This window comes from Colias philodice, chromosome 1 (genome assembly GCF_061535455.1).
Source record: "Colias philodice isolate Cphi_HAF_F1 chromosome 1, ilColPhil1 Martin Lab GWU primary, whole genome shotgun sequence".
Taxonomy (NCBI): Eukaryota; Metazoa; Arthropoda; class Insecta; order Lepidoptera; family Pieridae; genus Colias; species Colias philodice.
Window position 1 is genome coordinate 257,692 of NC_143086.1, and position 23,758 is coordinate 281,449.

Genomic DNA, 23,758 nt, shown 5'->3' on the forward strand with positions numbered 1-23,758 from the left:
GTAGCAATCTGTCAGTTTTTATGATTCGTTTTGTACGTTTTTTTGAAACATATTTCAAAAATTTCTCTTAGTTTTTAATTATTATCAATTACATATTAGTCTTTTGAAAAACTTATTTTTTACCTGTGTAAAACGGGAGCATTAAATTGTGTGTATGTTTTGTTCTCACTTTCTACTTTTTACAACATTTTTGTCCAAGAATTAATTTTGCGATCCTCGAGGGCTAAGTTTAATACTTATCAAGCTTCCTTATATTTCTTGTAAACTTGCTAAGTGTCTAACTTTTTGTGGGTGGTTGGTGTTTATTTATTTTTTTAATTATAACCATTTATTGAACAATTTGTGGGTTAGGTACAAACATGTCACATTTGGACCCCAAACTAGGACAGCCTGTAACTTGGGGTCCACGTGTTTGCGTCTGTCTGTCTGTCTGTCTGTCTGTCCGCTCACCATGCTGTGCTGCTTGCCGTCGTCGAAGTTGCGCCAGTAGTCGGGGCTGATGTAGCGGCGCTCCCAGTCGCGGCGGTTGTGCAGCAGCTGGTACACGTCGGGGTGTGTCCGCTTCGTGTCGAACGACTCGGGGTCCACCAGGTACCCCATGTCCTCCTCGTTGCTCACGTGCATCATTATGCCCTGAATGTGGAACGAGTATACGAGTCATCGCCATGTTTAACATATTACTAGCCGTCCGTTGTTCTGCCTCACTCTTATCACTAAGGGTGTGAAAAATAGATGTTAGCCGATTTTCAGATCTACCCAATGGGCACACAAAATTTCATGAGAATCAGTAAAACCGTTTCGGAGGAGTATGGTTACTAACATTGTACCGCGAGAATTTTATGTTATAGTACGGGTCATCGTCATATTATAGTACGACACATCATTATATCCTACAACCGTATCTACTACATACATTTTCAAATATGACTGAACAAGCCAGCTGACGTTAAGCGCTCAGCATCGCCATCAACACCGTAAACATTTGCAAGATATACTCATATTTCATATGGATGACATATTCAAGTACTATAATAATTTAGTACCCAATACCCAATTGAGACAGGAAGTTATATTATAGTACTAAACGTCAATAAAGGGTCTAGATAAAAAAGGGGAATTACAATAAGAATAATATACTCTAAGATGTTTAAAATTTACAATATATGTATCATACATACGCAGGGAAATTTAAATGCAATTATGAAATGATACAGAAACAGAAAATTATAAAATAATCAAATTACAATATATCAGAAAGATACCACTTCTCTATTCAACAGGTATATGTTTTTAGATGAAATTGATATTGAGCAATATGCTATGGATCACCTGTAAAAATTTGACTGCAAGTTTTTCATCTTTAAATTCCAGTTATACCCGCAGAATCTTGCAGTGTGATCCAAGGCTAATACTCACAAGATTCCTGAGGCTCTCGCAGAAGGCCATGTCAGGGTCGACGCCCTCCTTGCTGTAGGTGACGCCCTTGTAGGCCGGCTTGCGGAACAGCTCCATGTTCAGCAGGTAGCAGTTCGTGATGAACGGCACGTTCCAGATACCCCTGGGTGAATTAAAAGTACTCTAGCTTATGGCTTACTTCGGCAGCAAAGGTTTTCTTCGTAGAATTAAATTTTAATTAAAATTATCATTTGTTGGTAAAATTTAATTACTTATGGTGTTACGTGATCGACGCAATTAGAAACAAATAAAAATATTAATAATCATTGTGATCTTTACAATAGCCATATTGCAGAGATATTAATAAATAAATACAAAAATGGTTTTATTATATGTATAGAATTGTATAAGTATTAAACTCCAATGGCTGGTCGTCTAATTTAAAAAGAAATAACAACAATAATGCCTTTAGCTCTCACTACAGGTGCATGATATTTATTAAAGTTTCAGACTAGAATACTACATATTAAGTTATGTATTTATATTTATATTATGTAAGTCGAATATTTATCATATTACAGATTAAATACAATAAGAAAACATGAGCGGTTATATTTTCTTTTGCTAAAAAAACTAAACTGTTGAAAAATTACTAACATGAATTTCGCATGAACAGGACAACAGGCTATTTAAAACGAATATGTTATCATTGTTGTTCGATGTGATTAGAAAATATTTTGTGTGAATAAAATAAAATTAACGCGATATTAAAATATTGTAGGTACTTGTAGGCGATAAAATAAACAAACATTGAACTATTATCTACAGTGGAAAATTTATGTTATTTTCATCTCAAGAGCTATCATCGCGGAGTCATTATGTATGCGGGAGCAAATCGTCGCCACTACACCTATTGCGTCGAACCCATTACAATAACTACTCTACGTACCTTAAGGATCAGTGCTGGGAATTCATTCTTATAACGTTTTACAAGTCATAAATAAACTTTAATAGTTGTAACTTTGATTTTTACAAGAAAACAATATTTATTTCGTATTTAATGATAAAATGTTGAACAGAGACGCCTGAAATTGATCTTTAGAAATCCTATTGAGGGTTGCTTTTAATTAATGTGTTCTAATTAGAAGACAAAGCACGCAAGAGAAAGGCAAGGCGCATTATGAGATTTGTCCGTTAGTTCAAATTTTATGAGGCTAGAACAAAAATACATTAATATTGATGATTCGAACAGCAGCCGGTGCAACGTCTCTTACGTAAACATGTCCCCCATAGTCGATCACGCAAGTCAGGGCAGGTACTCTGGCAATAGGTGGCATCCTTGGAGCCCGCGTTTCAATGACCCGATTGTTAGAGCTGCTCCAAAGGAAATTGGTACGGCGAAGGGGAGCCGGCAGCCACCTCTCATTAGCCAATTGATCGCGGCGCGAGGGGCATTCGTAAGACTGGCACCGAGCAAACAATACAGCATGCTGCTGAGGCTCGCTCTGGTCGCGCTGCTCGCGTGCGCGCTGCTGCCCGCCGCCGCGCGCCGCGGCCGCACGCGCTCCCGGAACAAGTCCAAGGTGCCCCATACATACACAACTACACAACACACGCTTCGCCACTCTCGGGGAAACCCTTACTAATCCTATCGTATCCCCCAGGTGCAAATCGGCCTGCCGATAACGGGCAAGTACCGAGACCCCGAGTCGGACCAGTACTACAACAACAATGATGTGAGTATTTACTCAATTAAATCTGTATGCTCCGATGCGACATCAATTATATTTCATTACGATGCTAGAGATCGTGAAGCACATTTTGCGATGGATGTTTTGCTATTTTTTGATTCTTATATTTTATGTTGAATATTAATAATGTTGTTCTGCAATACTTTAAAAAATAATCGACTAAATGGTGGCAGCGTTTTATTGAACGACGTGTAATGTGTTGTGTGTGTGTGTAGGGCGCGAAGATCCTGCTCGCATCGCACTTCGATTTTGAATACGTGTTGGGGCACAAGATCGCGTTCCTGTGCACGGCCAAGGGCAAACCGCGCCCGCAGATCACATGGTTCAAGGACGGCGTCGAGATCTTCGCGCACCACAACTTGCATGTGAGTCAAACCTTTATATTTGAGATATTTCCTTGGGAATTTCATTGCAGTTGAAATTCATAGCGAGGCGAAAAGCGATGCGTATAACTAACATTATACCGCATTTTGTCGCGTTTACTTGTACTTTATTTGCTTTGCTATTCGCTTAGCTATTCGCACACATGTATTATTATCTATCCCTAAGCCTCTCAGGGGATCGAATGAATGAGAATGAACTAGACATATTCGGTACAGATCCACGAGTGGCTGATCGACGAGGACCGCGTGAAGTCCAAGATCGAGATCGACCCGGCGACGCAGATGGACGCCGGCGTGTACGAGTGCACCGCCGACAACATGTACTCCATCGACCGCCGCTCCTTCAAGACTGACTTCTCCATCGCCTTCGACTAACCCCCACCACCCCCACCAGTCATCACTCATCTCATACGTCATCATCAGTCATCCCCATATCTCTATATCTATATCGTCTAACGCCCGACATTAATAATGTATCTCACTATCTATGCCATGATGCCATCGATTTCTAAGTATTTTTTGCATGCCAATGAAAAAAATACTTCGATTGGAAGATAAGAGCTTTTATCAGAAAAATGTTGGATCTAACTTGGTCCAGCATTTTTCTGTTAGAGGCTTTTTGAATAAGGTAAGATTATAATTAACATCGGGCGTAAATAAGCTCCACCTATGAACCCTTCAGCTCGAACGACTCCTCTGCAGTCTAACCTGATCCTTAGCATCTATCGCTCTGTGTAAGTTAAGACACCACCCATTATGTTACGTAAATCTTGGTCATTTAGAAGTATGATATTCCAAGACAGCTTTCCGAATGATCTGCAATAACTAACCTAACCAAACCCTAGAGTTGCATCAATGTTTGTTTAGTCTAGGTAATAGTTTAATATATGCCCAAAATTGTATGTATGTTAGATATAATGTGACGCACATTTCAAAGTGATTTTGATTTAAATATTTATGAACATTTTGATGTAATTTTATAATATTTAGTTTGTATGATTAATCAAAGTAGCTTATGTAGAATAGTTCATAGCAAAAAAACATGTCATATAGCGTAAGTATATTATTATATTCAATGTTAAACAAATTATTTTATTACAAGTGCGATCACAGACAAAATTTATAAAATATGTAAGTCATTTATTTATTTCATGTATACTAACTGTAGTTGTATTCTATAATATATTTTTATAACTTATAATAATTATCTACTTTTAAAATCAATGTACCTATTTTAGATAGATGTATTATGTCATAAGGAATAACTTGTTATGTAACTATGTAATGTTAGAAACTAAATAATCAATCGTTGTTATTATGCAATAGTGTTTTATTTAAACAAATCTTCACCTTAAATAATACAAAAGAACTTAAACATGTCTCATTATATACCTACTGTTTTTTTTGTATTTATAAATTTAAGACACATACAAGAATGCCTTACAGATTTTAGCAACAATGTATATTTATCGTGCTGAATATAAAGGAAAAATATCTATGAATAAGTGACGTTAATCAGTCATTGAAATAATAAATTAGATCGTGGACGAGTGCTGATTGATATGATAGTTGATTTCGAGGTTATGCAAAATAATATATTATGTTTTAAAAATATACATACATATAGTTAGTAATAAGATAGATGTTTTATTAAATTTTCCTTGTATAAATATGATTCTCTAAGTGGTATTGCAGGCTGGTAGGACATGACATGGTATTAGTGAGTTTTACTCATTGAAAGAATATTATAGTAACTTGGGTTAAAAATATTTAAAAGCAGTTAATTGATTACAATATACACTAAAAATAACATTAAGCTCATGTTTGCTTAGTTTATTTCCATGCATATTTTTGTAAATATTAATGTGCGAGATCAATATGTTAGAGTATTTTTTATCAATAGGTAAAGTAACAGATTGCAGAACAATTTCTTATATCTAGCTCTTACATTATACTACATAATATAAATTCCACAACCCCATTAACACCGTAAACAGCTTGGAACTAAAAAACTTTTTAAATTATGACCATGTTTAAGTACAAGCAATAGCCAAAAATAAATAAAAAAAGACGTGTGGCACTCGGGGACTGCCGCGGTAAAGCTATTGCATGCTATGCCTTCAAGCTACACCTCCGCGCCCGTCCCCGTGGGGAGCGTGAGGTTTTTCGTTACGGAATTTCTGGATTCGGTTCCCGCGCTCAAGGCCCGCGATAGAAGCTATGCAATAGCTTAAAATTAATAACAAAAAATTCTAACAGAAAAAGGAAATAACTAATATTTCAAATTTAAAAAATTGTTATAATAGTAAATCTATAGTAACGGTCATATTTATGTAAATATCCTGCGCTGTGTACCTAGGCATTGATTTATAATTTACCTCAAAATCCTATGTTATGTATAGTGTGCAATTTGTACTGTGTAGTGTCCAATATGTTATGTATAGTGTGCAATTTGTACTGTGTAGTGTAGAGCGCGCACTCACCGGAGCTCCCCATTAACAATGCCCATGTAGTCGGGCGCGCGGGCGTAGTACCCGTCCGCGGAGAGCGCGCCCCAGAAGTTGGTCCAGGGCTGCTCGGGGCGCGCCAGCAGCGGGGCCAGCGCGTCGAACCCGCTCGCCAGCAGCCGCCGCAGAGCAGCGGGGGTCAGCCGGGCCACGCTGTCCACCGTGAGCAGGTAGTCGCACAGGCTGTTCGCGCACCGCTCCCTGTTTGTTACACAAACATTACAAATGTCAGTATGCATGTACTCTTTCACGCAAATACTACTCATTCTGAACAGATGACAATGAAATTTGGCACATATAGGGTAACTTGGATTAACACATAGGATAGGTTTTATCGCTAAAATCCCACAGGAACGGAAGCTATGCGCATTATATGCTATGTGCATTATATAGTTTAGAAAATGAATTGTATTTCTTTAAAAAAATATAAACCACATTTGAGTTTTTGTAGATGTAAATGAATTCCTTCAAATGTTATATACCTTTATAACATTTGAAGGAATATATACGAGTGTAACTCTTTCAAAACAAATTTTGGTAATAGTTAGCAGTCAAGTAGCATATGTAGCAAATGCTAAACATCTATAGCTAAAGAAACACTTACACTTGCCGACAGGTTTGTTAATAATAAATACTTTTTCGCTCGGATAGTCCGTAAGTTCCTCACTCAGTTGCCCTAGACTCCGGCTGTCTGGCCACTCAGCCGGAGTTTTTTTCAGCACCGCCGCGAGGCGAGATACTTGCCCCCCCCCCAATACTTTTTATGGCCAATGAACAGTAAGGGCGTGTATATGTACGTGTGTATGTGTGTACACTCACAACGCAAGCCGGCGCGCGTCTGTCTCGGACATGAGGTCGTCGGGCCGCACGCGCTTGGCGGCCGCGTACTGCGCCGCGTGCTGCTCGAACCACGCCTGCACCTGCTGCTCGTGGTACTCCACGTTGTTGCGCAACACCAGCTCCAACTTTTTCTGTTACAAAACATGATGATTGTAAATAATTTTTCTGATTGAAAATGCCAATGAAAAAAATTAGGTAGGTGACAATTAAAAAGAAAAGAATAAACTTTCAGAAATCCTTTCTTTTGGAAAATAAAAATGTTTGAGTAATTTAGTTAAATTTACGTTAATAAAATCATTCAATTTTCTATCAACTTTATTAAGAGTACTCCTCCAGATACAATACCCAAATTGTACCCTGTCCAATAATATATTTTATCAAACATCACCCCATTCACACAGCACAATCGATCCATCGTACCTTCGGATAGTCGTAGTCGAGCAGCGACTGCAGGAACTCCTCGAGGAAGGGCGTGGGCTGCTCGATGAAGACGGCCAGCATGACGCGCGGCAGGTCGGGGTCGGCGGGCAGCGTGCGGCGCCGCTCGTCGCACAGCACGCAGCGGGCGGGCCCGCGCGCGCGCGCCAGGTAGTTGGCGAGCCGGCCCAGCGCGAGCTTGGCGGGCCCGTTGCCGTGCAGCACGAGCGGCCGCGCGCCCGTCAACTCGTTCTCCAAGTACGCGTCCTCACCCGCTGTAGTATTCGTGTGTAACTTCACGTCCGCTGCGCACAAACAAGAGATATTACATAAAGTTACCTTGGTTATTTTCAATGTGTAAAACGTTTACTTGTATAAAATATAATTACAAGTCATGGCAACAATTTCATTTATTTTTATCGCTTCCTATAGGTTATAGTTAAAATTAAATTTTAGGATGTTTTTTGACAAAAAGCTCTATAAATATTTATAAAAAATATATCCACTTCAACTCGGGGCGTTTACATGGAATTTGAAGATATTTTAAATTTCTATTAAAGTGTATTTGAAGTACATGGTATACTCACAAAGCGCCCCATTAAGGTTCTGGAAGATCTGGCAGGTGTGATCGAGACCGATGTCGAGGGCTCCGCGCAGCTCCTCGTCCAAGTACAGCTTGGTGTAGTACAGCTGGTCGTCCTCCGCGTCAGCAATGCTCTTCGCCTGCAGCAGCTTCCACACATCCTCGAGGTAACCTGAATAATAATATCAAGTGTAAACAAATGATGATGACTTAAACATCTAAGAATACAAGTAACTTTAACCACTAGCTTCGCCAGCATTCAGATTGAATCAGATGGCATCATCTTGCAATTAAAATAAAAAATCATTAAAATCGATTCACCTTAAAAATAAAGTTTTGAGGAAGCCAAAATAAAAAGCAAGAAAACGATTGAATTTTAACAATTGATTTAGGTGAAAAGAACCTCTTTGTTTTTTGAAGTCGGATAAAAATTGATCCAATCGTAAAAGAATCCATAAGAGAAGTTCAGTGACAGATTTGGCAGGAGAAAAAGTATATTTTGAAGGTGCGCAGTTAGCTGATAACTTTACACTAGTACTTTACACTTTATATACACTCAACTTACTTTTATGGGTGTATTGGTCATCCATAAAAGTGTGCCACCTATAAAAATCCATAAAAAAGCACCAATCACAAAGGCTCACCGATAAAACCGCCCGAGTTTAGGTAGGGGTTGGGCACCGTAGTGTCGGGGTAGGTCTTGGCGAGCGCCGGCTCGGGCCAGCAGAACGGCTCGGCGGAGAACAGCACGCGCCGCCCGGACGCTTCGAACTTGCGCACGATCTGCTCCGCGCCGCCCAGGAATATCACGTCGTAGCTGCGCACAACACACCCGCGTTAATATGTCACATCTAGCAGGTGCTTATTTACACTCAAACATTTATTTATTCGATACTTTTTAATCGTAATGTTAGATTTGCGTTAGTGCTACAAGCACTCTGGGATCGTATGGCTATGCAATGGTGATACAAGTTTTGAAATCAGTACAGCAGTTCTTGCGATTAGCGTATCCAACAAACAAACATTCATTTTACATTATTGTACTTAATTAATTTCATGTCATTGATGTTGTGATAATGAGAATAATAAAAAAATTATCTAATACAATGTAAGAATTTGTATATAAGTTGTAATAACAATTTTTTTTATTCAGAATGTTATGAATATCGACACTAAGGAAATTTTAGCACATATTTATTTGTTAATGATAACAGTGAATAATTATAAAAAAATTCGTTTAAAAGTGCCTTATCAGTAAACAACCCAAAACAAACGGACAAAAATTGTACATTATTTGTATGATTAGGTTCAAACATCTGACCCCACAGAATAACAGTGATAAACTCTTTCTGATAAAACACTTTTGGTAAAATAATTAACTGTAATCATAATAGGATTGCACATAACCACTATATACATTATCATCTGTTGTTTTATACTTTTATTTAAGGGCTTAGAATAAGGTTGTAAGTCATTATTTAGATTGATTCACAATAATCATTTTTTATGAAACACCCCATTAAAATAATAATAGTTAAAAAAAAAAACTAAAAAACACGCTTTTTATAGAAAACCGAACTAAAAAATAGAAAATTTTATCAAATTAGTGTATTGTCATCGGTCCTCAATAAATCTACAAAGTTTGAACGAAATCTGGCCGTTTAAAGTGGGTCAAAATCGCGCCCACAGAAGTCGGTTACAAACAAACAAACATACAGGTGAAGCTAATATAAAGCGTGTAAATACTTAATTTTTTTTACAGATGTGTATATGAAAATAATATCAATAGACTATTTAAATAGGTATAAAAATGAGTCTGTTGAGAAGATCAGCAGCACCACTAAAATAAAAAATGTATAACAATGACCGTGTAGTTAGAATCATGTGAAACTTTAGGCTCACCTGTCAGTGAACATGACCACCATGTCTTTGTTTTCACCCTGCATCAGCTCGTCCACCTTCTTCTTGAGCAGGTTGACCTTGTGCCCCCCTCCGGGGTACGCCATGTTGCCTCCCTTCCACTCCTCGCCCATTCCCAACACCTCGTAGGAAATGCCGTACACTTTCGCTGATCTCTCGTAGCGCTGAAGGCCATGGCTGTCTTCGGTCGCCACAGTCAATACATATAGATTTTCTGTGGAACAATAACATCATTTGTTAAATAATTATGTTGAAATAAAGTTTATCATGTTTTAATACATCTGGAGTTAAATAATATAATACTTTTTAAAACACTTTTATTAGCTTCATCTGTATGATAAATGATTGTATGTAATCTACTGCTCTAATATCGATTTTGACCCATATTAAAAGTACAAACTCAAACTTTGTACACTTGTTCAGGTTCGGTGACAATGATTTTATTTAAGCATGTTTAAGTTCTTTTTAAATATTTTAGTCCGGGATCCATCGCCCATTTTTGCAAGTGATTACTATCAAGCTAATTTTTCGTGAGTAGCTTTATTTTGATGAGATGCCCAATAATTTCATGTACGAAACTCTCGATTGTGGTAGCTTACAGAGGTAACAAGGATAAAAATATTTGATTTGACGGTTCTCAAATATTTATTACGCAATTTGTAGGACAATATGTCTGTTGAATTATATAAGTATTAAATAAGTGAAAATAAAAAAATCAGCTGGTTAGTAATCATTTATGATGACTTCGTTATCGATACACATTGGAAAGGGGGACTCTTTGATCAAACCATAGATTTTGTAGGACAAATATTTTTTCGAATAATTGAGATAATTATCTTGAGATTGAACAAAAAAAAACATTCAGTTAGTGATTAATATTTGTAATTCACTTGCAAAAATGGGCGATGGATCCCGGACTATTTTTATTTAACAAAGAACTAAATCACCTTCAAATGGTCAGACTGGACAAAATTTAAATGGGACAAATCGGAATATCAAAAGTTCTGCGGTAACAAACTCACAAAAGTCATATTTAGAACATCCTCGTTTTTTTCAAGTGTGTAAAAAGAGCACAGGAGTTTTTTAAAAAAACAAAAAAAGAAGTTAACTCACTCACATAATACAATGAATATATAAATTTGCATTTGCTTATAGAAATTACAGTAAATATTGATTGTATTGAAGTCAAAATGTTTGGATTCTTCTACTGGTATGTCATAAGCAGACGTCTGTTTGTTTATTATAATTAACAATAAGAGTGATGTTTTATAATCTTAAAGTAGGAAATAAAAATGATACTAGCAGAGTTAAATGAACTTTATCTGTTCAATGCTTTCTTCGGTTCGACATAGTTTTATTTTGTCGACAAATTAAAATAACAAATTCATAAAACAATATTGCATAACACACAACATTTTAATGATAACAGCACACATCCCATCCAATGAGTCATATTTCAACGAGCTTGATCATTTAGAATTTAGATAATAAAGGGACATTTGAACTACCAAATAACATATTATTTTTCAGACATGTACATAATATTGCAATAATTATAATACTTCAGTATGGAACAATAGCTATTGCAGAAGGAAATTTATTTAACAGAACTAACAAATATAGAACATTATCTATGACTGATAAATAAAATACATGGATATTTCCATAAACTAAATAAAATTAAAATAAGAGGAAAACTACAAGAAATAATAATTTTGTAACATTATAAATTCATGTATGAAATATATTCAAATCAATTCATTCACTAGTTTTAAAGAATTTTATACCAATGAAAAAGTGATAAAATAGTTAAAAAATAAAAATAGTTATAGTAGTGATAAAATAGTTTCCGCCTCTAAATATATGCATAACATAATCATTTCCTAGAAAAACATTGACGAGCGAGGAAAGCGTGCACAGTTCACAGTTTTATTACATTGCCCCAAATACTTGCTATTTAGCTCTCAGTGGGCTTCATTGATAAGTGTAGTTAGTTTCATTTGGGTGATCAATTGATGTACATATTGAGCTGACACATTCATTTAGTATCAATCAAAATATACATTATAACTCTCTCTCTACAATCTACATGTACTATTATGAAGTTGCCTTTTTACATTATATTTGCATTGAAATATTTATTTCTTGTACTTAATACCTTATTTTAATAATTGTTGGTATGGAACCAAGATCTGTTAGAATTGTTAGAAAGCGGAGAAGGAGATGTTACTTTGGGAGCATCATAATTTCCAGATTCAGTGGAAACAGAAGTGCCTGAGAGTGAAAAGTGTATCATAAAGGGGATGTGCTAATAGTTGAGAATATTGGCTAACAAATATGTTTTGCTCCTTTTGTAGCAGAAATGGTATTGGATTTTAATATTAAGACATCAGACACAAGACTATATTCAATTGTAACCCAAAAAGACCATGGATATAGACTATGCAGCATATTTTAACCACAAGTTCATCACCAACGGTCATTAAGAGCATCTTACGTGACTCATCCATTATTATAGTTATAGTTTCTGTTCAATTGTGAAACATTCCAATAAGTGAATTGTGAAACTTTTATTACATCGTCTCAAACTTTTTGGTCTGTGTAGCGCATGTCGCATGTCGGCTGCCGAGTAGGTATACCTACTCGGCAGCCGACCGTCACGCGACATGCGCTACACAAAGCAGTGTTCGGACCCGTTCGAACAGTTTCACTTTTACCGTGCTTTCATAAAACCACACAACATTTTTTTTATATTTAAAAAATTATTTTATTAATGTATCATACTCAAGTACGGATAGTCCATACTCTTAATAGTTTAAAATAGACAAAAATATAAAACTTTATAAAAGATATTTGCCGCAGCATTTATTCAAACTATTGTTTCTCTATTAATAAACTTTTAAGAAACTTTTTCAGAAAAATTTATAGTTACATAATGATATATTATTAATTATATACATGAACTGAGATAATAAAACAATTCAACTATCTGTTAATAACTACTTCAAAATCTTCTATGATATATGTAATGTTGAAATAGATAAATTGGTTCCAATAAAGTGGCACACAATATTCAATTGATCATTTAAGTAATGTACATGTTATATGAGCTTATGAGTTCAGTTTCAGATAAAGTTTAAATGTAATTTAAAAATAAATTTGTTAAAGTAATTGCACAATACATCTAAAATAATTATTCAGATCATCGCAGTGCACATACAAAGGCTATGCAATAATAATTAAGTATATAATAATTATATAAAGTATTTACCTGCACTCAGAGCGTGAATTCGAATAAATAGGAAAACGAAACACAAATAAGTCAGTAACAGCCTCATGATTCCAGATCGATCGGTTCAACGGCACGCAGCGAACTCGTAAAATTGGGAACACTGAACGACCGGCCGGCGCTGCGATCGTAAAGCGTTAGCCGCTTCCGAAACGATAAGCTTCTGAACTGTGCTCGCCACTGAAGCCGCGTCACGCCACCAGATAGCCGCGCTTCCTCCCGAGCCGCTGTGAGACTATGAGCTCACCGCGCATATGGTTTTATATTACATGCAGCAATAACAATAACGTCCAGTCAACAAACTCGCTTGGTCACTGTTTTGATTTATGGCTTTACGTTCACACACCTAAATGTATAGCGAATAGCACTGGGAAGTCATAACATTGTGCGTTGTTTATATATTTATGTGAGTATTTACTTTCATAGTATGAAACGAATGTAGGTATACAATTATTTTATTTTGTACATACGTTTGTAGATTTTCATAATAATTAAAAGAAACACTGATATTTTTATTTATGATTCATCTTACAGATAATTTTTTAGGTTTATTGTTATTTCATATTTAATTATTTATTTCTAGTGTAGGTATCTAAGAATCACAATTCAATATTTTTGTATATTTTTCTGAAAAAAAAAAGAAATTCACAAAATATCTGACAGTTGTTGTCATTCTAACTGACAGTAAAAATAGTTGCCTGTTGCCATTCTAACAGGAGGATAGACAAAGTTAGATTATGCACTTAATTTATTGCCTCCGGGAAGTTGGCACCACACTTTGAAGTTAGAAAAATTTTAAAGGTTGTTCCAGGTTGTTCTAGGTTTGTTCTAAATTGTTCCAGAATTTCATACAGCTGAGATTAAAACTTTTCGAGAAAAGTAAAAAAAACGATTTTAGAGCTGGCACCGCACTTTTAAGATATCACGATTCTGGCGGTTGTTCTGAGTAATTCTAGGTTTGTTCTATATTGTTCCAAAATATCGCGTCCGAAAAAAATTTATTTTCCACATAATTCGTAAAAAACCAAAAAGAAGTTGGCACCGCACTTTGAAGTTAGAAAAATTTTAAGAGCCAGCGCGCACGAGCAACTTTGTCTCCGCAACTATTTTGTCTCTCCCATCAATTTGTATGGGGAGTTGTGTCGCTACGTGCGCGCACTTTCATACTAGCCCATGGGTGTAGAGACAAAATAGTTGCGGAGACAAAGTTGCTCGTGCGCGCTGGCTCTAAAGGTTGTTCCAGGTTGTTCTAGGTTTGTTCTAAATTGTTCCAGAATTTCATACAGCTGAGATTAAAACTTTTCGAGAAAAGTCAAAAAAACGATTTTAGAGCTGGCACCGCACTTTTAAGATATCACGATTCTGGCGGTTGTTCTGAGTTATTCTAGGTTTGTTCTATATTGTTCCAAAATATCGCGTCCGAAAAAAAATTATTTTCCACAAAATTCGTAAAAAACCAAAAAGAAGTTGACCTCCGGGAAGTTGGCACCACACTTTGAAGTTAGAAAAATTTTAAAGGTTGTTCCAGGTTGTTCTAGGTTTGTTCTATATTGTTCCAAAATATCGCGTCCGAAAAAAAATTATTTTCCACAAAATTCGTAAAAAACCAAAAAGAAGTTGGCACCGCACTTTGAAGTTAGAAAAATTTTAAAGGTTGTTCCAGGTTGTCTGCATAACTGAATATATTCGAAGCAATCATGTCATTTATGTGAAGAAGAAACAGTGTTGCCGAGAGAACGGACCCCTGTGGAACGCCGGCATTGATGGACATAGGCTCTGACGAGCAACCATCTACAACAACACGAATCGACCGGTCCCGCAGAAAGTCAGCAATCCGTGTAGTAAGGTTGCTTGGAATTCCGTAAGAAGGGAGCTTGCCAGACTTTATCGAACGCTTTAGAAATGTCCAAAGAAACCGCAAGTACCTCCCCGTACTTCTCAACAGCTTCTCCTAAAAGATGCGTCACGTGCACTAAAAGATCGCCAGTAGATCTATTGCGGAAACCATACTGATGATCATTCAACAGATAGTTGGTTTCGAGGTGCGTGAGGAGCCGATTATTCAATATACGCTCCATAGTCTTACTACTAGGTCGGTAGTTGGTGGGGTCTGACCGACTGCCTTTCTTTGGGACAGGCTGCAGATTAGCAAGCTTCCAGTTTTTAGGAACAACTCCAGTCGTTAACGAGAGGCGAAACAGACGTGTAAGAACAGGAGATAATTCTGGAGCACAAGTTTTTAAAACGACAGCTGGTATCCCGTCAGGTCCACTGGCTTTGTTCGTCGAGATGACGCAATGTTCTTAAAACTTCCTTGTTCGTGATGCGGATGTCAGGCATATGAACGCCACAATGTTGAAGTGTGGGTGGAACAATACTAGGTGGATTTAGACGAGAGTTGTTGGCAAATAATGAGGCAAAAACATCTGCCTAATCCCTTGCATTATGAGCCAGAGAACCATCGGGTCTCATCAACGGAGGTAGAGTGGGACGACAGAAGTTTGACTCGACAGCTTTGTAAGTAAAGTAATAATTATAAGCACATACGTATTCATAAACCTTTAATTTACACAATTTTCTTAAAAAAATGTCGTTTTGAGTTTAAATTTCGTAAATTTGTTAATTTTTTGGCAAGGTAGTGAAAGCGTTAAGTAATATTGTATTCTTCTGTTATCAATTTTATAAGATTTATTTTGTGATCATTTCCGAAACTCTGATGTTCATCCTCCAAATTATTAAAAATTGTCTGATCACCAATAAAGGTTTGGATCTGTAAAATAATATAGTTATAATAATTATGTGACGATCTAATTTTAGTAATGTATTCTTTTAAAATTTTTCTTATTACCAATAATTCTACTGCGGTACAAATATTGTATGCGTCTTATTGAAGTGAAACTTCTTTATCGGGGTTGGACAAAAATTTAGTGTAACATTTTTGCGTTACACCGTACGTTTGACATTTTTGCGTTACGCCGTACGCGTGACATTTTTGCGTTACGCCATACTCGTGACATTTTTAAGGTCATAAAGAAGTTTCACTTCTTACGTGTGTACTCTAGTACACGCATACATTTTTTTATATTTTATTAATCCTCCTTTATTCCGGAAGGTAATTAATTTGTGGAAATGTTCTTTTGCAGAAGAAATTAAACGTGATAAGCAATGTTCATTCACATTTAATAACTTTTCTTACGAATCGTACAATATATCCGATTATAACTTTTTTCATGTCATTAAAAACAGGCATATCTAAATAGTGGGCAAAATTGCTGAACTCTGAAGGCATGTCCTTTAAAAAAGTCAAGGTATCGTTTTCATAATCGTTTGAGTCCTCTTGACGGTAGGAAGAAGTGGTTAAATTTATAATTTTTCTCGCCGAAGTACATGTATAATATTGCGTTATTTTCTAGTGGAATAAAGTTGCCCGTTTCTAAGCTTCTCATTTCTAGATGAGTAGTTTGCGGTATATTGCTGTTGGCGACATAATTTGGACATTTATAAAATTATAATCTGTGCAACTTACAGAGCCACCTGGCAACACTGTTATTCGGGAAGACATTAGACATCTTTGTCCTTTGATCTTTGATTTACATTTTACACGGCATTCTATACAATCCTTTCTGTTAATTACTATTTTACAATTGTTACATAAATAAAGTACATACGAGAGAATTATTACTTTCTATTATCATACAACCCGACATACATAAATACATACAATACATACATACAATTGCCTTAAATTGTTTCACATTTGGATTGTCGTTATGACCTCCATGCATCCTGACACAGCCAAAAAATATTTCTAGATGATCCTGACTTAGTTTGTAGGTAGGTAGGAACAGAATTCCTTTTCTATTAGCCGATTATAGAGTGATTTTAAACTAGATATATTTATCAGTGTTCCAATGAAACTAGGCTTACATCTTGTTTCCACTACTCTCTGAAAAAATCGCATTATAGTGTAAGTTGGTCGACCATCTTTTGTTACTTATCTTTTAGTGACAGTTTTTATTTGCAAGTTTAATATATTATAATCCTGAATATGTATTATCAAGTAATGTATTAATCTCCATTTTATTTCTTTTCTATAAGTATAGGTTTTCTATAATGGGTCATGGTTCGAGAGTTGAACGTATCGAACATATTATTCATTATTTGAACGAATTGTTCAGTGGGCTGAGAATTTTGAAAATCTGGTAGATTTAGTTCAGTTCTACAAAATAAAAGAGCTTTTGCAACACTCCTACTTAGCGTCTGTGTGGCAAGTTTGACTTTCATTATTTGGTTTCTAAAGAATATAGGCTTTCATCGTCCTGTAAGTAATTGATTTAGTTTGACCAAAAAGTTCCAGTCAACTATTTGTTTGTTTTTAAATTCTTTTTTTGTTTCAAGATGATTACGAATTAATTTTATGACATGACTTGGGTCTAAAAAACACGCGACTTCACTGGAGTCTGATGGGTGATGAAATGTAGATTGTCCGTATATACATAGTAGTCTTTGATGTAGATTTAATATTAGCAGGATTGGTTATATCACAACCAAGACGCTCCAAAGCAGTAAAGGCTTTGTGTGGCATGGCCATCAAATGTTAGCGATACGACTTTGACACCAGATTCATGACATTTCATAAGACAAAGTTTCACAGTTAGATTTCTGTTCCCCGGTCAAGGAATAAGATGGTATCTTGAATCGTTGGTTTATTCCTACTAACATAAACACAAATGCTTGAGATGCTAAAGTCGTAGATTCCGTTATTTCATCGCCCATATCAACAATCATCATCTCATAACTTTTGCTGGCGTAAAGCCCACAAATTTTGTCGAACATAAGCGCACAAATGAGTTTATGAGGGGAGTTATTTGCCAATTTCTGCAATGCTTGCTTCATGTGTAAACCCAGGTTCACTTTTAACGTGGCTGTACCATTTTGTTAAAGTTGTAGAATGTGTCATACAATGATACAACTATTAAAAGATTTTCTCACGTACTAATAACCTTTTGGAGAGTAAAAATTTAATGATAAGCAAAATTTTCTAAATTTGGGGGAATATTTTCTTTTCTTTTTACCAGACTTTTTCTTATGTATATTATGAAAAAGCTCGGTGGCTATTATATTATCACTAAGTAAATTATATGTATCGCAATTAATAAGGTCTTTCATCTCTTTTAATATATTTTGTAAAGAAGCATTTCTTTTTTCGAGTCGACGATATTTTTATCGTAATAATTCTAATAAATTCTAACTTTCGCTGAGAATTGATACGCAACGCTCTCTGTTTTCATAAATCATTTTTAAGTTCCTTGTTTTAGGACTATCAAATATAGAATCTAGGTCTGAATCTCTGATGTCAGGTTCTATGAAATTAATTGGATCTGCATTTGTAGATACTTCAATATCTTTCTTTAAATTAGAAGGACCAGCTTGATCTTCGAAAGTAATTGAAGTCTCAGGAATGCAGAAGTTTTCCGACGGTGATAAATTCAGTGTCGATTTTGATCCTTTCTTAACTAACCGTCGACCCTTTTTGGTAAAGTATACGTCATCTTCTTGGAAATGTAATGAACATACAAAACAAAATTTTGTAGGCATCCATTCATTGTCTTGCCTGCTATGCCGAAAAATAAAAGTCCATTCATCACGTAAATTTTCATCAGTCGGTAATTTGCAATAATTGTAAAATGAGAAGACTGAAAGACCAGACAAAATACAGTCGACCAAATGCGGTTCGCCATAAAAAATACAAAAAACAATATTTGCTTTGTGGAAGCTCTCTCTTATATTTTTAACTAGCTTTTCGCCAGCAGTTTTGCCGGCGTAGTTAAAGAAAAACCCGTGTAGTTCCCGTTCCCATGGGATTTCCGGGATAAAACCTATCCTTCTCAAGCTATCTGTGTTCCAAATTTGAACTTGATTTTGATTTGTAGTTTTACCCATAAAATTGGCAAATTAATTTTAAAAAATACTGGCACCATAAGAGGATAAGCGAATGACAATTATTGGTTTTGTGTTCTATAACATATGTAAAATTATTATTTGGATAAAAAATTAAATAAGCCAAATAATCTTTATAATACAAGTGAAAGAATATTTTATATTTTTTTTGTTTGTGGGAAGAACTTTTGCAGTGTTTAATAATACAAGACGGCATTTTTCTGCCAAAATTGCAAACCTCTTTTGACGTATTGCATGACACTAAGATGCGCTAAGCACTGGCGGAGGTTCGTATTCGTTTTTGATTTCGTATTTTCTTTGACAAGGGCGATGGACGATTGTCATGCTCCATCTGCCTTTTATTTTGTAATCTAAGCGTTAGAGATACATGAGTCGCCATTTCGGTGTACATTATAACGTGCGCTATTGTGTAGAAAGGACGCACTTTTCGAAAAGAAAATGGAGATTTATCATTTTGAGACTGATTTCTTTATAGATGAAATCCAAAAGCGACCACCTATCTGGGATATGGAAGGTCCCTATTATAAGAATATATTTTATTGAATTCTTGTTTACAGACATTCTAAAATAATTAAATAATTATTATAAGTATAATTACACTGTATATATTATTGTCTCCCATATTGCCTTAATTTTAGATATAATGTAACAAACATCCCATGTGTCAGTCTATATTCTCTTGTGCCACCTATATTCTCTTTGTCTTCGTCGTCGTCTTTTAAAGCGACGATAGAGTAGCCACACATAAACGACCTCTTCGACGTCAATTTTCGACCTGATTCAAAGGTATGTTCGCCCTACTAATGCGCGATGAACGCCGCGCTGTACTGCGCGCTGTATGACAACGCAACGCCGAGCGCCCAATGTGTACTTGCTCCAATGTGTTGTTTTGAAACTAATAGAATGGGTGAATATTTTACCTCAACAAAGAAAAGAAGACGATTGGATGCCCACTAAATATAGCAGAATATGCTCGAACCATTTAAAAAATGAAGATAAACGTATAATTAAAAACGCTTATTGCGTTTTATTATAATAAAACTAGTCTGTGATAAAACGTAAAATAGTTTTAAGTGAATTATATGTATGTTTATCTACGTGTTTCTCAGAAACTTAATGTTGATGTAAAAGTAAGCTAATTCCTCGTCCAGTCCCCGTCCCCATCCCCATCCCCAATTCCTCGTCACGTACGCCGTGTAGACTTTTATATGTAAAAGTAGTTACTTTTTTGGGGGAGCAGAGTTTTTTGACAGTTCCACAAAACCAACAACAATTCTTAGCTAAAGGCAACCATTCACAGGCACGCCCATCCGCTGGATTTGTCGCTGGCGACAAGTTCGCAGACAAATTTGCGTGTGAATGTCAATACATTATAACACACCAATGTGTGCGCGGCTCACGGCTCGGCGCGGCTCTCGCCGTCTGGAGACGCGCACGGCGCACCCGAGCCGCGTAGGACAAATCCGTTCGAGTGTGTGTGTGCGCGCATTTGTCGGTGAACTTGACAGTCATTGAACGCAGTTGATAATAAAATTAATAAATAACATGTCATTAGACGATCATAGAAAGTTTTGGCAAGAATTTATTCTGCTGTTTAAAGAGAAAACTTGCTTGTGGGAAGTCAAAAGTAAAGGGTACCACAGTAAACAACTGAAACAAGTGGTGTACGAATGACTTGTGCAGAAATGCAAAGAAATATTTCCACAAGTCAACAAAGAGTTTGTAATTAAAAAGCTCAGCTCTCTGAGAGCTTCCTTACGGAAGGCCGAATAGTCGCACTTTTTTGCGTTTTGAAAGTACTATGTACTATGGTAGGGTAGATACGTGCAAGGCTTACCAAATTTCACAATCGACTGGACTGCAACTCGGCGCAACCATTCACTCACTATACGCAAATCTCCATGTTGATGGTTGAAAATATTAAAGTGAAACAATCTAAGAATGACGCAGATGTTTTCATAATTGAAACAGCTATAGAAAAATTTATGCAACAAACAAACGGTGGGAAATGCCACAACTAAGTATATTTTATTTTTACATGCGATAACCTTTTGTGATACTACATCGGCAATGTACAGAAGTGGAAAATTTCAATTTAAAAATTATCTGAAAAAAAATGATTGTTCAAGTTGACTATGACGAGCATGAATCAGATTAAATTATCAAAGAAATCGAATTAACAATTACGCTCCATAAACATTATCAACCCAAATAATCTTCAGGCAGTTAAATTCATGCATACGTTTTGTGACGAAATATTAGTTATAACAGTAAATTACGTAGTATCAGTGGAAATTGTCGCAAAGTTTCATAGCATACCTATAAGTTATTACATTTTCGTAGCAAAGCTGTTTATGCAGTGTGTTATCACAATATCTCTGGTGGAGAAGCACCTTTAAGCCCTTACCCAAATAAGAAAATATCAAACACAGTATTTACGACTCTCGGAACAAATCTTTAGGCATGATTAAAATGAAATTTAAAATTTCTTGAACAAGTACAGATACCAAAAAAGCAGTCGTGTGTAAGCTATATGTAGTGGCAGATTACTATGATGGACACACTCAATAATTATCTTTTGTATGGAAGAAAAAAGAGACTTCATTAATAAAGTTAAAGAAATGTTGTGGACGCAACTGTCAAATGAACTCCATCTTCTTTTGCTCAGTTATATATTATTCAAGATGCATTTGGGAGTACAAATTGTTATGCGGTTAGTATTATTATAAGAAATATAGGTGACGCTTCTTTATTTAATAAAATCGCAATTTCCCAATTTGGAACCTCTAAAATCGTAATATGTCAATTGTCAAAAGGATTTTTTGTACATTTGTAAATAAAATATGTAATTGGTAAATTTAAAGGCCAATTAGTTTTTAACTTCTTTATTTTTTTATTTTATTCTTGTTGTTATATGGTGTGGTATATACTTACATAATATATCGTGTGGTTGTTCTAAATGACAATAAATTTATTTATTTCTTTCTAAACTGCCTTTAGTACTAAAGTACTACCTTAGTTTTTTAGCTTGCTGCGTTAAATGCTATTCAGAACGTCTATCCCGATATTAGCGCTGTTGATTGTTATTATGGTCTGGTCGCAAGTTATAAAAGGGGAAGAAAATGTTTGGGCCAAGGAAATCCAAACCAGTCAAAAAGATTTACTTGGTTTGGTAAACACAAAGAATATCTCCAAAGTGGCTGGGACGACTACATACGATTACAATACAATCGTAATAATAAGAAAATCCAAAAGTTTTTACTCTATGTTGGATCGTAATGGCTGACAAGGGATGTCTGTAAAGTTTTCAATGTTTTTGCAAACAGACACCACAGATAGAATGTTTGCGAATCCTGAACACCCAAAAGTTAGCAAAAATTTAAACAAAAAGAAACAAACCTATTAAGGCTGTTAAACGAAATAAGGAAATTAACCACCTTAAAAATAATTTCCTGGGTAAAATCAGATCCAGCCATGAAAAATGACTATTTCATAGGAGAATTCCTAAAGAAGCAGGCGATAAAACGGTTGGTGTCGGAAAAATTGCGATGAAAACCTATTTACAAATGACTAGGTAGTTGTTGCCCACACTTTTTCCGTGTGTTTATGAAAAACAAATTAATAAAGTATTAGCATAGCACACTAATGCCCGATTTCACCAGTAACCCCTAAACAGTCTCCTAAGTAAGGGTTCCTTATTTTAAGGGACCCTACAAATCACTACCTAACCTAAATTCTGTTTCACCATCATAAGGGTCACCTAAATAAGAGACCCCTAGTTAAGTGACGTTTAGTGTGGGGATGCTACGCAATGTTAGTCGAAAAGTGTATAGTCTATAGGATTCTATTGATATTTAGTTGAAAAATCACTTAATTTCACTCAGTTTATGTGTAAATATTGAATTCGTTACCTTAAAAATATATAAAAATACAAAAAAAAACAACTTTTTATATTTTGTCTAAAATCACACTTCACAGTGACATTTTAATGACAATGTCATCGCATCTGTTTTCATTTTGTTGCCGGCTGCATTCGTTGTTTGATTCGTGTTATTTTTTTGGTGTTTATAATTATATTATAAAGAATAATGGCAGAAAAGAGAAAACGTGTACAAAATTTATCTCTCATCATATTTTTTTAATCCTTTGATCTTTCATGGTAAATTCCCGTTCGCCATATCAAACTTCGGTTATTTTATAATTCTATATCTTCAATTGCTTCTTAATATTTGTATCGTCGTCGCTATCCATTTTTAATACGTTAAATATGATAAATATCCGTCACTTAAACGTTAGGGGGTCGAATATTCAGCCCCTAAATTTTAAGGGCTACCTAACGATTTAGGTGACACTTATCTGTCGGTGAAAGCAAATTTTACGTTAGGTATCCCTTAAATTGACTTAGGTGACACTTAAATTTTACGGGTCGTTGGTGAAAACGGGCATAAGAATTCTTAAGGACGAACGGTAAGTTGTGAACGGCAGTGGCTACTTCAGCCGTTGACAGGCAACAATGGCTTCCGTCAACAGGCAAAACGCTTGCCGTTAACAGGCAAAACGCTTGCCGTCAACAGACAAAACGCTTGCCGTTAACAGGCAAAACGCTTGCCGTCAACAGGCAAAACACTTGCCGTGTGTGCCGCATATTAGCAGGCTAGGAGCCAGTTGCAAAATGCCGTTCGATGAAGAAATATTAAATGTATAGTAATGAA

At 35.8% G+C, this 23,758-nt stretch overlaps 2 protein-coding genes across 3 annotated transcripts in view; one reads left to right on the forward strand and one right to left on the reverse strand.

Moving 5' to 3' along the window:
* Plod (procollagen lysyl hydroxylase) overlaps positions 1-23,758 on the reverse strand; it is a 40,687-nt gene that overhangs the window by 4,449 nt on the left and 12,480 nt on the right. Inside the window, exons 1-9 of one of the 2 annotated variants that reach the window (XM_089714465.1) lie at positions 13,068-13,750; positions 9,779-10,010; positions 8,521-8,693; positions 7,881-8,048; positions 7,297-7,598; positions 6,856-7,007; positions 6,013-6,237; positions 1,417-1,558; positions 451-633 (exon numbers count right to left, since the gene is read on the reverse strand). In XM_089714465.1, the coding sequence (XP_089570591.1) occupies positions 451-633; positions 1,417-1,558; positions 6,013-6,237; positions 6,856-7,007; positions 7,297-7,598; positions 7,881-8,048; positions 8,521-8,693; positions 9,779-10,010; positions 13,068-13,134 (1,644 nt within the window). In that variant the 5' untranslated portion in view covers positions 13,135-13,750. Of the gene's footprint in view, positions 1-450; positions 634-1,416; positions 1,559-6,012; positions 6,238-6,855; positions 7,008-7,296; positions 7,599-7,880; positions 8,049-8,520; positions 8,694-9,778; positions 10,011-13,067; positions 13,751-23,758 lie in introns of those variants that run through there. The other variant, XM_089714376.1, reaches the window with a different exon arrangement.
* On the forward strand, positions 1,567-4,772 carry LOC149490938 (immunoglobulin domain-containing protein oig-4-like). Its single transcript, XM_089714575.1, has 4 exons — positions 1,567-2,978; positions 3,060-3,131; positions 3,362-3,511; positions 3,746-4,772. Exons 1-4 carry the CDS (start codon positions 2,604-2,606, stop codon positions 3,902-3,904), a joined length of 756 nt encoding a protein of 251 aa, XP_089570701.1. The 5' UTR covers positions 1,567-2,603; the 3' UTR covers positions 3,905-4,772.